Here is a 13,815-nt window from a genome sequence, read left to right as displayed (position 1 = left end):
CGATCCATGGAACAGCCGTGGGCCGGTTCCAGGAAGCTCATGGGCCGGAACCGACCCATGGGCCTTAGGTTGCTGACCTGTGTTAGATCTATCCTTGCTGCAATTCTCTTTTAGTGAATGACTAAAATAGGGGTAAGGAAAGTAGATGAAGTAATGCAGTGGAGTACTTATGTTTAGGGATGAGACAGAGGCACAAGCCCAAAGTGGAAGATCAGCTCAATGTCCCAGTAATCAAACACCCTGAACATTTCAAGAATATTTTGCTTCTGATCCACATTAATTTCCTTCATTATACAGAGACCTAGAGTCATCATTGTCATATCTGATGAGCTTGAGGTTTAATTGTAGCAATTTTCCCTCTTCTCTTACCTTAATAAAATAATGAAGCATGATTCTTCTTTCAAAAACTGGGATAAGACCTGGCATTTTTTTAACACACTTGACAAGCATTTGAAATGTGTGCATCTTAAACCCATCTTGAAGACACTAGCTTCACTTTTTATTTTTTAATTATCTTTCACTCTGTCCTCCTTAATTTGGGATATTTATACCTGTCACTGAGCTGTGCCAGCTAAAAGAAAAAGGGAGTATAAATCATTCTTTCTCTCTCTCTCTCTCTATATATATAAACTGAAACAAAATATTATAACAACAGATGTTTCCCCTGCAGTGATAGTTTCCGGTCCTAAGCTAAAAATAAAAGCTATTATGCCAGTAAATGAATATAAATTAAAAAATAATCTACTAAGGAATTTCCTTGCTTATCATGTTTCCATAAAATAAGTGAGTTTATCTTCATGGTTATAACCGTATATCCATGATAATGATGTTTTCTCAGTTGCAGGAAAGTGTTCTAATTTTCATTAGGGAGTCTCTATGAAAATTAATTTCTAGGTTGAAAAATATAGGATGGCCTACTAAGTATGGGGAATTCTGTTCATACTTTTCAGGTTCATGTAATTATTATTACTATGGTTTATTGTAAAAAAAATTTTTTTGCAGTGCCCCATGTAATTTTGAATCACATAAATTAAACTTGTGTATCCCACCTCACCCTCAAGTTCAAATATAAACCTCCCAGAGATTGGGAAGGGTATTCACATTAATCTACAGCAGTAGAAGATAGTAGATAATCACAGTAGGTACCACTGCAGTGGGAAGGTAAACAGCATTTCCGTACACTGCGGTTTCTGTTGCAGTGTCCCGTTGCACCAGAAGCGGTTTAGTCATGTTGGCCACGTGACCTGGAAAATTTGTCTGCAGACAAATGCCGGCTCCCTCGGCCTAAAAGCAGTGTTGAGTGCCACACCCCATAGTTGAATTCGACTGGACTTAACCATCCAGGGGTCCTTTACCCTTAACAGCAGTAGAAAGATGCTCTTCCAATAAAATATTTGTTTTTGCATTTGGCCAGAAATGCTAGAATCAGAATCTCTGTGGTAACATAGAAATTGTTGAGACTTGCAGGTGTATTTTCAATTTACTGGGCATCATACTGGGGGCGGAGAGCAGGCGGGGGCGTGGCTGGAGTGCATCCCGGGGGTGTGGCGCGTCGCCCACGGGGGCATGGCACCCGGCGCGGTGGGGGGGTGCACAGCGCATGTCCGGGGGGGGGGCAGTCACGATGGTACCCCGCTCCTTGGTGGTGCTGGGGATGGTGCACTCCCTGCGCGCGTCCCCATTCCTCCGCAAGTGGGCAGCAGTGATGTACCTTTAGCAAAGATCAGAACTACCTCATACCTGGCAACTGCCCCAGAAAAAACGGGACATCTCATTTTTTTTCTCACAAAAGGGCGGTGGTCAAAGTGGCTGCCATGATTTTACATGATTTTGAGCTGCACTTTTTTCAGGCATGGCACCCAAAAGCACACACTTTGGGGTGCTGCCCAAGATTGCTGCCCTGAAAAAACCGTTTTTGGGGGGCAGCGATCTTGTGCAACACCCCACAACACTCATTTTTGGGTGCTGTGCCAGGAAAAATTTGCTGTGATTTGTGCAGGAGGGTTGATCTGGAAGATAGTGTCCTGGATATGGGGGTGCATTGTATTGGAAGAGCCAAACTAGAAGTTACACAGGTCAGAAACTTTGGCCTTCCAGATGTCACTGGACTACAACTCCCATCATCTCTGATAATTGACTGTGCCAGCTGGGGCTGATGGGAATTGGGAGTCCAATATTATTACAAGTTCCCCACCTGTCTTACACTTAACATGCGGTTGCTACCAAAAATGGCTGCTTGTCTAGATTCCCCCTCCCTTTCCCTGTCTAACAGAACCCATCTGTGCCTAGATGGTTACAATGCTGTAGTTTGCTCTGATGCTGCTCTCCAACATTAGCTGCTACTTATTGGGTAGGGGGAGTGCCACACTGAATGTCAATGTAATATATGAAGCCTGCTAACATAAAATGATGATGGCATGGGAGAATAAAGTGTGGAACAGAAGATGGACCACAGAGGTGAGAGAAAATACATATGCAATATAAGCTCTTCTGGTTCTACCTCTGACTTCTGTGCATTCAGCAGAACCTCTGCATAGCGCCTATGTGCACATAAGCTTTATGCAGCTAGACTCTCTGCATAGTCAAGGACCCTGTTTTTTCCAGGGTTCTGGTCAGGTGTACAAGCCCATATACATGCAAGATGAATGCATGAAGGTTCACATCAGAGTTTCTACTGAATTGATAGAGGTCAGAGCATAGGGCTGAAGCTTAGTGGTCCAGCATATACTCTAGTTACATGTAGGTAGCCATGTTGGTCTGCCATAGTCAAAACAAAATAAAAAAATTCCTCCCAGTAGTACCTTAGAGACCAACTAAGTTTGTTATTGGTATGAGCTTTCGTGTGCATGCACACTTCTTCAGCATATACTCTGCATGCAGAAAGTTCCTGGTTGAACTCCTAGCATCTTGGGTGAAAATAAATATAGCAAGAGATCTCAAAGACCTCTCTGTGAGGCAGACTTTGGGCAGCTAATGCCAGTAATAGGAGGCAATACTGGGCTAATTGTGCCAATGTATAAGGCAGCTTCATATGTGAACCCACTTCCTCTCTAGTTTGTGGCTTTGTTGTGTGGAAGAATCCTATGGAACTTGTGGCTTTGTTGTGTGGAAGAATCCTATGGAACTTAAAACAAGTATGAGTTAACGTTAACACTTGTATGTGTGAAGTAATTAAAAGAAGGGCAAGCAAAATGTTTTTAGTGTAATTTATCTCATTTAATTTAGAGAAATCCAGTGACATGAAGCTTCTTGTTACTTGCAGTGACACCCAAATAAAATAAGGACTAATTTCACTGGTTTTGAAAATCATGCTTGCTTACATTTCAGAATGTTTCCAGCTACAGGCAATGTCCCCTCCTGGGTTAACTTGATGTTAATTCACATTAAGTTATTCGTTTTTTTCCTTCACTCTACCATTGCTTATTTTGTAGTACTAGGAGCCAGAACTGGATTCTTGTAAGGTTTTCCCCAAGTTCCCTCCAATGATTTGTGATCTGTTTGCAGTTTTTAAAATTCTGACATGCACCATGCTGCTGTTATAACACATGAAATTTGTATTTACATTCTCTACTTATGTAGTGTTCATGTTAGATTACCTTCAAAAAGCTTTCTGTGACATTTTTACACAGTTTTAGATTCTGGGAATGTCCTGTCCACAGTGATAGAAAGCAGTTTCCAGGAAAGAGTTAAACTGATGTAATATTGTTGGGCGGAAGTTTAACAAATGTGAGAACTATATAAAGCTATGAGATCAGAGGTTTGGAAACATCTTTTAGAAGGGAATCCTATCGAACTCAGTACAGTACTGACCTCACTTTTACTCATAGGCACTGCTTAACAGTTCACCGTTGGAAATAATGTTACAGTGGAGTTTTAAAGTACTGAAGGAGAGGCATTTATTCTGGACAGTGTTCTGTGCTTTGAGCCTGCTGGGTGAGTATTCGGTATGGGGGGTGGGACCCAATCTTACAACTGCTGTGTTACTTGCAGACTGAAAATGAAGAATGAATTTTGTTCTGCCTGTGCCATAGTTACTGAATACTGAAAGAAGTTTATCTCTTGTAATATCTGTTAGATGGCTAGATGCTAATAACATTAGAAGCAAACTGGTAAACAGAATGCATAGCATGTAAAGGAATAGTGCACACAACTGAAATACTCTAATTGGTGGCATATAGAATTTTTGCAGGTTTTATAGTTGTATAGTTGCCCATGTGCAGAAGTGGCATGCAGAAGGATATCAGATACACACATTTTATTCATGGTTTTGCAATTCTCCATACCAGATATCTCCAGTGATTGTTAGCAAGGCTTCAGTATCCCAGAGACTAACATACATTATTTTTATTAAACATAATATCCTAGACTGTTTAGCTGAGAGCGTCTGTTTGAAACCTGCTAGCCTATAGTGGTTGGCACAACTGACTACTTTTGGTAATTACTGTTACTATTTTTGAATGCTTATGCATTTTGTTTGTACAACTTAAAAAAGTAATGATTAGGGAATGTTATGTTGCTATTTTCTAACTTGAAGGTACTGCACAGTGTATGTATAGCACAACTGTGTGTTTTGCACACTTTTGCAGCCAGACTACTTTAATTTCTCTTTATCCACTAGACCATAAGACCCTCCGTAGACAAGTCACTGGGCTGTATTCCTGTCTTTTTAATGTTTATTGCACTTTTTAGTACTCCCCAAAGGATCGTGCTTATCCTGTTCTGAAGCTGGCACGGCCTGTTTATTTATTTTGCGGAGTTTTGTTTTTCCTTCTTACATCTACTGGCCAAGTCACAGTTCATATGGCAGTTGTATTTGCTGCCCATGTACATCAAGTGAGCAGGAGAGATGTGTGTCTGCAGCTGGTCACAGCATGTTTCAGGGACATCACTTTGGTGGCTATGCAATTAATTGCCCTCATGTTTTAAACCATTCAGGTTTAAAATTCAAAGATTTTGAAAGGAAAAAGCAAAGTAAGGCCTAATTTGTGAGGCTGCAATTAACTTTGTAAACAAATAAATATAATATAGTCTGCTTTTTCAGTGTCGTGTGTGAAAATTGTCTTGTAGCTGGCTTTCTAACATCCAGATATAGGTTTTTTAAAAAATACATGTGGAATTGCTACTGCTGCAGTATCTGCAAGTTCAGTGTTGAACTTTATTAAACCCTTTTGAAATTTTATCTAATTTTATCTAGTAATTGAAAAAGCAATATGATACTCTATTCCCTTTAAAAAGTAGGCTTCACTCCACACAATTACTTGATCCAGCTAGGGAGAAAATCATGTAAGCACATTTACCAATGAAGTCCAATGTTGAATAAAGATTGGAATCGGCATGCATCTGTCTATTGTGACTCTCATTCATACTACATTGAAAGGCTTCTAATGTAAATGAGAAGGTGCATCCAGGGCCATTAGTTATGTACAACTAGAGCTGGATTTCCATCGCAATTAGAGATGCTTTCCAACACATGAATTAGCATTTTGAAGATGCACATAGGGTTCTGTTTTTGGCTCCTGTCTACACTTGGCAAATATTTTCAAGGTAATTTTACGCCTGTGTGTCTTGGCTTCGTCTTCTGCAATAATACTTTATCTTCTTGGGCATATTGCCTAGAAATGTATGCATGAAAAGCATTATGTCATAGTTAAAGCAGTGGTGGAATGCAAGCATACGAAGCTTGCTTAGCTGCCTAGATATATCCTCATCAGTGAGCTTGCATTTTCTATTAGGGAAACATGGTTTTTGTTTTGGTAAGTAAAGCTAGTAGTCACCATATCTTGGGCTGTGAACGTGCTGGATTTCCCTCTCTAAAGCATGAAAAACAATTGGGTATGTATTTTAATTTGTGTTCTATCATGGCATGCAAGTAAATCCCATGCCAAAATCTCCGTCACCTTAGAACATTCAGCACACTATTACTAACTTTCAGAACTATACTAATCAAACTGAATATGGTTCAGAAGACTATCAGCTAAAACCATGCATTTCTCTGGAGATGTAATTGTTTTTATTTTGTATTTTTATACTGTGAACCGCCCTGAGATCTTCAGACTTAGGGTGGTATACAGATTGATTGATTGATTGATTGATTGATTGATTGATTGAATAAATAAAGTTAGTTAAACACATTAAGAACAAGCGTAATTTACAGATACATTCCTACAGTAACAGTACTGTGAGGTGGCACTTGGTAGTTGAGGAAATGTCCCCCCCCCTTGGTCCACTGGCTGTGTACACAACATACATTTAAAGCACCCCACCCCCACAAGAAACCTGGTAGTTGCAGTTTATTAAGGGTGCTGGGAATTGTAGTACTGTGGGAGGAGGTAAACAACACTTTGTTTGCATGTTGGATAGTATGTCATTTTCTTGGTACAAAGGTCAACCACTTTTATGTCTACTTCCTGTTCCTAATTTTCAGCATCAGTTGTGTTTTCCCAGGCTACCTTGAGGTATGTGTGGGTAAAAATATTAAGTGCAAAAATGAATTGTACACATCCAAACGCACTGTAGACTTGAACTGGTAAACCTAAGCCAGTCACATTTTTCCAGCACATGTTCTCTGCATGCCCACAGCTCTTAGGTCATACATAACTCCCTTTCACACATTACATGTTTACCACAGCAAACAGAAATGTAACCATAGCCTACACGATTGTGAAGCAGCTTTTAGGGTTTTTGTTCTGCATAGATAGTAGTACACGTGATGACATTCAGAGGCATCAAGTGATACATTGATCTGATCCTGCAAGGTTCTGCAAGACATCTATTGTGAGATGCTAGTTTCTCAACTCCCACTGATTTACATGAAAATAAGGTCAGTTTTCCCAATTACCAAAAAGATGGCTTATGTTCTGAGAGCATCTTATTGTAACTTTATTTGCTTATTTATTTAACTTGATTTTCACTATGATTTCATAGTTTACACACACTGTTAACAAAGTTACACTGTTTTATGTGCACATGTTAAAATGTAATGTGTGAATGCAACAAACATATTTTTATAAACATGCCTATTATATGCTACTAGGGAGCTAGGATTGCCTATAGCCCCCCCTCCATGTGTGTATGCTAAGAAACAAATATATGTTTACCACTACATAATGTCTGAAGCAAGAGAAAACTCCTACATGGAAACAACTTCAATATTGCAAAAAGCATGTAACAACAACAATTATTTATACCCCGCTCATCTGCCTGGGTTTTCCCAGCCACTCCGGGCGGCTTCCAACAAAATATTAAAAATACAATAAAACATCCCTAAACAGGGATGCCTTCAGATGTCTTCTAAAAGTCAGATAGTTGTTTATTTCCTTGACATCTGATCGGATGGTGTTCCACAGGGTGGGTGCCGCTACTGAGAAAACTACTACCATGTCATATGTGGCAATCTCAACCATGTCTAAATATGATTTGCAAGTGTGATTTTTATATACAGGAGTAGTAACACAGTGCCCTCCTTATATTATTGAACTCCAACTCCCATCATCCCTGACTATTAGCCATCCTGCAGGGTATCTAACAACATCTGGAGGGTGCCATGTTGTCTGTCCATGCTATGTAGGAAGCTTTACCCCTTGAAGTGTATCTGACATTCCAGATTTCAGTCCTGATGACCACCATGTTTGTGGTCAATCTGTTTTAAATAAGAATGTTGCAATCACAGCTGACTGTTAATTATGTTATTTAGAAAACTATATCAATATACAAGCCACCTTCTGCTTTTCATGTCAAGATAATGTTTTTGATGTTGCTTTTGGCCTCATAAAAGATGCTTAAATATTAAATTAATGGTTCAAGAAAAGTTTCCTTTGGCATGAGTAATGGAATATTCAAGTAGCCTGAACCTGACATTCCCTACAAATTAATAATTATACAGTTTGGATGCTAAATTTCATTTTGACATTTACAAATTAATTTTATTTGAAATGTGTACCTATGAGATGGTGTACTCATTCAGTTAGACTTAAGTGCAGTCTAGAAGAGAAAATTCATAATGTGATTAATCATTACAGATTTAAATTCAAATAGTTAATAAACAACTAAAAGACAAATTACCTGAGCTGAAGTGAAATATTCAAGCAATTACATTCAAATTATTTCAGTCAGGCTTCAAAGTTTACAAAGATTATAGAACCCAGATATTCATATAATTTAATCCATTGTCTGAAGAATAAGATATTGAAATAGCAGGCTAGCAGCCAAGCAAAAATCTCTTTTTATCAGTTTTGTCTGAGTGTTGATTAGGTGAGCATGCTTGCAATGATGTAATGGCTTAAGCTGTCATCCTCTCTCCTTCCCACATTCTCTTCGCCCTTTTTTGGCATTGTTCGTGACTGCAAAAGCCCACACCCAAATCCTGTCTGGGCCATATGGAATAGGAAAAAGGGTTCAGGAGGGGGAAAGCATAGAATTTTATCAGATATTTCCAGAGGGAAAGGGACTCCACCCTTTGAATTCCTGCCACATGGCAGGAGAGGAGCAAAGCTAGAGATTCAAGAGTAATGTAGCTCAGAGTCCCCAAAGGTGGTGCTCATTATAACTGCTGGAAGAATAAAATATAAATGCTGATGGAATTCGTAATCCTGGCCTCTCAGTTTCAGTTATTTCCCATTTCATCCAAGATATGAAATTCTGGATCTGAGCATTATCACTTCTAGCATGCTATGGGATCAATATGATATTCTTTTGCTTACCACTACCACCCATTTTCATTTTTAATCTCATTCAATCTATCATTATAATATCCAGTTATAATTGGGCAATCAGACAAGTGGACATACCATTTAAGAGGGCTGCAGCTGCTTTTCATGTTGCTTTTTAAAGTTGCAAGTTCACCATCTGGAAGATCTGAGAAGACACATATAATCATTATGTGAGACTTAACTGAGCAAAGTGTTCCTGAGCAAAGACTTGTGTTCAGCATGTCTCGGAAATTGATTCAAAAGTCTATGGAATCTCTCTCAGAGACATACATGTTTATAATATTACTCATATTTCCCCATGTATCATCAGATACAAGTGTAATTCCCAAAAGTATATCCATGCACTAGAGACTGTGAGACAGTAAACCATATTTATCCCCCCCCCCTTTGTGCATGTATGTAATTTATTTAAAGCAGTATATCAAGCAGCTTCAATACTTTGGCCACCTCATGAGAAGAGAAGACTCCCTGGAAAAGACCCTGATGTTGGGAAAGATGGAGGTCACAAGGAGAAGGGGATGACAGAGGATGAGATGGTTGGATAGTGTCTTCGAAGCTACAAACATGAGTCTGACCAAAGTGCGGGAGGCAGTGGAAGACAGGAGTGCCTGGCGTGCTCTGCTCCATGGGGTCACAAAGAGTCGGACACGACTAAACGACTAAACAACAACAACAACAACAACAATCAAGCAGCTTATTTGCCATTACAAAACAATGTACATTTTGAACTTTATGGCATGAAACCTGAAAGTTCATATGAATGCCTTATATCTTCACCATGGATTTAGTATGACAGTATGCCTTTATTGGTGAATACATTTACACAGATCACATGCTGTTTCATGGGCTCTGGGCAGCAGGGGTGGCCCTACCATTAGCCAGAGCATGACAGTTGCCTCAAACAGCAGATTTTGGATGTCACGAAAAGGCAGCAAGTTGTTAGTTATTTAAATTATTATTATTGCATTTTTACTACCAAGGAGGAAGAAGATGTGCTTGTGGTACTTTTTACCTCAGATGCTAAAACAACTTGAATGGCCTTGGGTACTGTGTATCTTAATTTGGTGGGAAGGGAAGGGTGCCATTTATTGCTCTGCAACAGGCACCCAATCTTGGGAGCTGGCCCTGCTGGGCAGCTTACACCAATTTCATCACCCATCTTATTTGTCACTACCCCAAAATAACTCATATTATAGATACTGGGTATGGAAGTTTTGACCGGACCAAGGAGGTCATAATTAAACAACAACAACAAATGTCATTTCTCTCCATGAGCACTTGTGCCTCCCTTTCCCTTCAAATTCTGCTCTTTGACAAATGTACGTTATTCAAATTCTCTTAAACTTACCGGTACTTAGATTCCTTCCTGACATCTACAGCAGAAACAAAAGTCAGGTGTGAGAGGAGGCAGACAACTTTCACAGAGAGAGAGAGAGAGAGAGAGAGAGAGAGAGAGAGAGAGATGCCTGCTGTGTGCATGAGGAACCCCATTCCAGCTGCTGGAGCAACAGCAGGTGGAGACATCTGTGGTGATAGTTTCCCTTGCTATTTCTTTTCCTCTTCTTCCTGACAGGGCAGTTTCCTAAATGGCTACCATGTAAGGAGAGTTGCCTATATATGTGCCTGGGCTATAATTTTTCTATAGCCAAAAACAGTGGCGATGGGAACACCTAAGATGTGGTAGCCAATTAATAAAGCAATATTTACTTAACAATTGTTAACAGGTTTCTGTGCTTGAATCAGAATAACACATGTGGAAAGCCAACAAGGGGGTGTGGGTGTGGGTGTGATAGGGAGGGAGGAAGGGAGGGAGAGAGAGAGAGAGAGAGAGAGAGAGAGAGAGAGAGAGAGAGAGAGAGAGAGATTCAGCAACCAACCTGTACATCTTATACTGGTGCGCTGAGTGGGGGAGCAATATCCAAAATACACTGGCCCTGTCTGAACAGTGTGGTAGCAATATGAAGAGGATGAATGACGTTATGAAAAGCTCATTAAGCAGTATTATTTCTTATTTTAAAAACCAACATTGCTAGGCAGAGTGCGTAGTTTAAAGAACAGGATGGTTAACAACAGTAGTAATGAAATTTATCATTTCTATAGTGGGGTTATTTTTTTGGTGTTCAATGTTATAATTATCTCAACAATCCTAACAACAGCCCAGTAAGGTAGCCTTTGCCAACTTGGTGCCCTCTGGATATTTGGGGCTACAACTCCCATCATCCTCATCCAGCATGGGCAACAGCTGATGGGAATTGTAGTCCAAAAACATCTGGAGGGCACCAGGTTTGTGAAGGCTGTTGTAATGTATATCAGTATTATTCAGAAGTCCCATGGTGTATTTGCCGTGAACATTGTGATGGAAGAGTATATTTATGGGTGCATTATAGTCTTTTGGTAAAGTTTGCTCTTTTTATTTAAATTACAACATCAATTAAAGCTGTAATTCTACACCTACTTAACTGGGAATAAGACCTGCAGCACTCAGTGGATCTTACCTCTGAGCAGGCATGTCTAGAATTACCTGTTACATTACACTCTCAGGGAGTATGAAAAATAGTGTGCTCACGATTGATTATACAGAGGAAGCTAAATATACAAACTCCCTTTGTTAGCCTCACAGCTTACACAGTTTCACCCAATAAAGGTTAAGGTCCTTCCATTTGTTTCTGTGGAGACAGATATTTGAGTAGCGTAGGTAATGATGTAGAACTTCCGTTTGACTGTGTGAGGACAAATCATTTTAAAGATGTGTTTATGTTGCTTGGGGACTATTTGATTTGATTTGGGACAAATAGTTCTCAGTTAATTGTCTTTGGAAAGCCAAAGGGGACCAATACTTGGAGCAAATGATATTTTACTAAAGTTTGCAGAATGCAAATAATATTAAACTTGGCAAAATGTCATTCCTCTCCAACAACTAGTTGATATAAACAAAGGGTTTTTTCTTTAATGCAAACTGTAACATGTAGCTGCTTCAAACACCAGTGGTTTTATGTTTATTGTGTCCACTTGGCTTCAGCAATGCAGTGCAAACTCTCGGTACTAATAAATTCATACAGAGTTTCCAAAACTAATGAAAACAAGCTGTGCATAAAATTGTGACAACTGAGGCAAGTTCCATGCCCATGTGCGCTGTTAAGGATCCTTTGGGCTCTAACGATACAGAACAATTTGAAGTTTCATAGTGTGAAGTATCTACATGAAGTGTAAAAGTAGGAAAATTTGGGTGTGGCTGTGGCAGGGAAGGAATAAATAAATAAGAAATAATTAGGACCTTGTTTTACAGTATTTGAGGTGGAGAAAATATTTGCCAAAATGTTAAGGTGATTTCTAAAACATCTGGAAAAATTCAGAAGTTTTTGTTTGGATGGTTGTGGCACTTGGGGAGGCCAAGTGTTAGGAACTATGCCATTGTAATGAAGTAAGACTTTCTGCTAATGTCCATGTAAACAATGGCACACACTCATGAAGGCTTATGAAAGCAGTATATGACGCTGATTACTCTATTTATCCTTTGCCACAAAAATCTTGTCTCCTGTTCTTGATTTGATCTAACTTGTTCTTGGGGAAACAAAATGTAGCAACTATTTTTTATTTTATTTTTTTGTAATCAGGCTGCAGAATGCATTGTAAGTTCTTTTCGTGTACAAATCAGGTTTAAAGAATTATATCGGTGGAGCAATTTGGATTGCCAGATAATCAGCTTTGCAAGTTGATTCAAACATCCCTTTTCTACTGTCCTCAAAGTGTGGTGCATAATTAAGGAGTTACTAGTAGAATACAGAAGTTTACAAATCTTTCCTGTGCAGCATGTTGAACATTGTCTTGAAATCTGAATATGTACATCTAATGATAGCCAACATATTTTGCAAATGAAGATAATCCAGTCCCTCCTTACAATGAAACATGGGTGAGAAGTACTGCTTGGTTGGCTGTTTAGTTCACCCTATACCCTTATATTTAGATAGATCTGCCTGCTCTGTTTATAAGGAGACAAAATATTACGATTAGAGTTTATTTAAAATGCTACCCATTTAAATCTTATCTCTTTTCCTGTAATTCAATTTCCTTCCAGGCACCTTCATCTCATGGAACTAAGTAATCTTTTTTTATTCTTCATTGAGGTTTTAATGCTCATTACTAAAGGGATGGCTTTTAATGGATAAACAATTCTTTTTTCATGAACTTGGGCAATCAGGATAAGCAACTTAAGGATTTCTAAAAGGTGGCTGCATATAGGTTTTACAAACTGTACAGATATAACTATATATCTGTAGCTAAAATTTCAGAGCTTTTAGCAGTGAAGACCCCCTTCCGGGGGTTTTTTTATTTCTATTATGTTAACCAAAATAGAGGATAAGGCAAGTGCACGAAAGAGATAATGATCAGGTTGGAAAGCAGTTTGTGAACCTTGAATATTTGGATGGATTTTATTTATTTATTTATATCCTGCCTGGTGGAACAAGTAGGTCTTAACTGCCCAACTGAATGAATGGAAAGAAGAAGCCTGGTGGATTTACCCAGAAAGGATGTTGCACAATAAAGATGCCACCACATAAAAGGTCCTGTCTCTCACGCCTAACTTCCAAGCAATAGAACAGAGAGAATGGCTTCTGATGTTGATCTCAGTCCTTGAGCAGACTGGGAACGAATGGTTTCATCTCAGTGAGTTTAGCTGTATTAAGAGACATTTATTTGATTTATGCTGCAACCCTGAGTCCATTTATCTGTGGGTACATCCCACTGAACTCAATGGGATTCTTTTCTGAATAGACAGGTCTACGTTTAGTGCTGTCAACCCTACTATTAACTTAAAATCGGTTGGTAGAGCATGAGACTCTTAATCTCAGGGTCGTGGGTTCGATTCAATTTAAATTAATTTATTCAGTTGGCTCTGTGTAATTTTCCAAGTTGTTGTTTTGGTTTTTTTACATCAGCTTTGGCTTCTGTTAAGTAATAAACGAGGAACTCCCTTTACTCACATGGAGTTATGGCTGCTGTGTGCACAGCTGTTCCAGTATTGTTCTTAATGTTGTATGCTGTCATCCTCCTTTGGGATTCAGAGTGGAAGAAAGACTATCCTCCTTGTTTGTTGCTGTTAAAGTGT

General features: G+C 39.1%; 1 protein-coding gene across 2 annotated transcripts in view; it reads left to right on the top strand.

The window, feature by feature from the left end:
* Nucleotides 1-13,815, top strand: part of CD34 (CD34 molecule) — a 127,551-nt gene that overhangs the window by 84,630 nt on the left and 29,106 nt on the right. The window contains exon 1 of one of the 2 annotated variants that reach the window (XM_053393442.1): nt 3,744-3,933. The exons of the other annotated variant lie outside the window; for it this stretch is intronic. Within the exon in view, the coding sequence (XP_053249417.1) occupies nt 3,858-3,933 (76 nt within the window). The 5' untranslated portion in view covers nt 3,744-3,857. Of the gene's footprint in view, nt 1-3,743; nt 3,934-13,815 lie in introns of those variants that run through there. 2 annotated transcript variants of the gene reach the window in all.

The sequence above is a fragment of the Podarcis raffonei genome, chromosome 6, assembly GCF_027172205.1.
Source record: "Podarcis raffonei isolate rPodRaf1 chromosome 6, rPodRaf1.pri, whole genome shotgun sequence".
Lineage (NCBI taxonomy): Eukaryota > Metazoa > Chordata > Lepidosauria > Squamata > Lacertidae > Podarcis > Podarcis raffonei.
The sequence above is the reverse complement of the archived record's forward strand: the minus strand, read 5'-3'. Positions and strand labels throughout refer to the sequence as shown.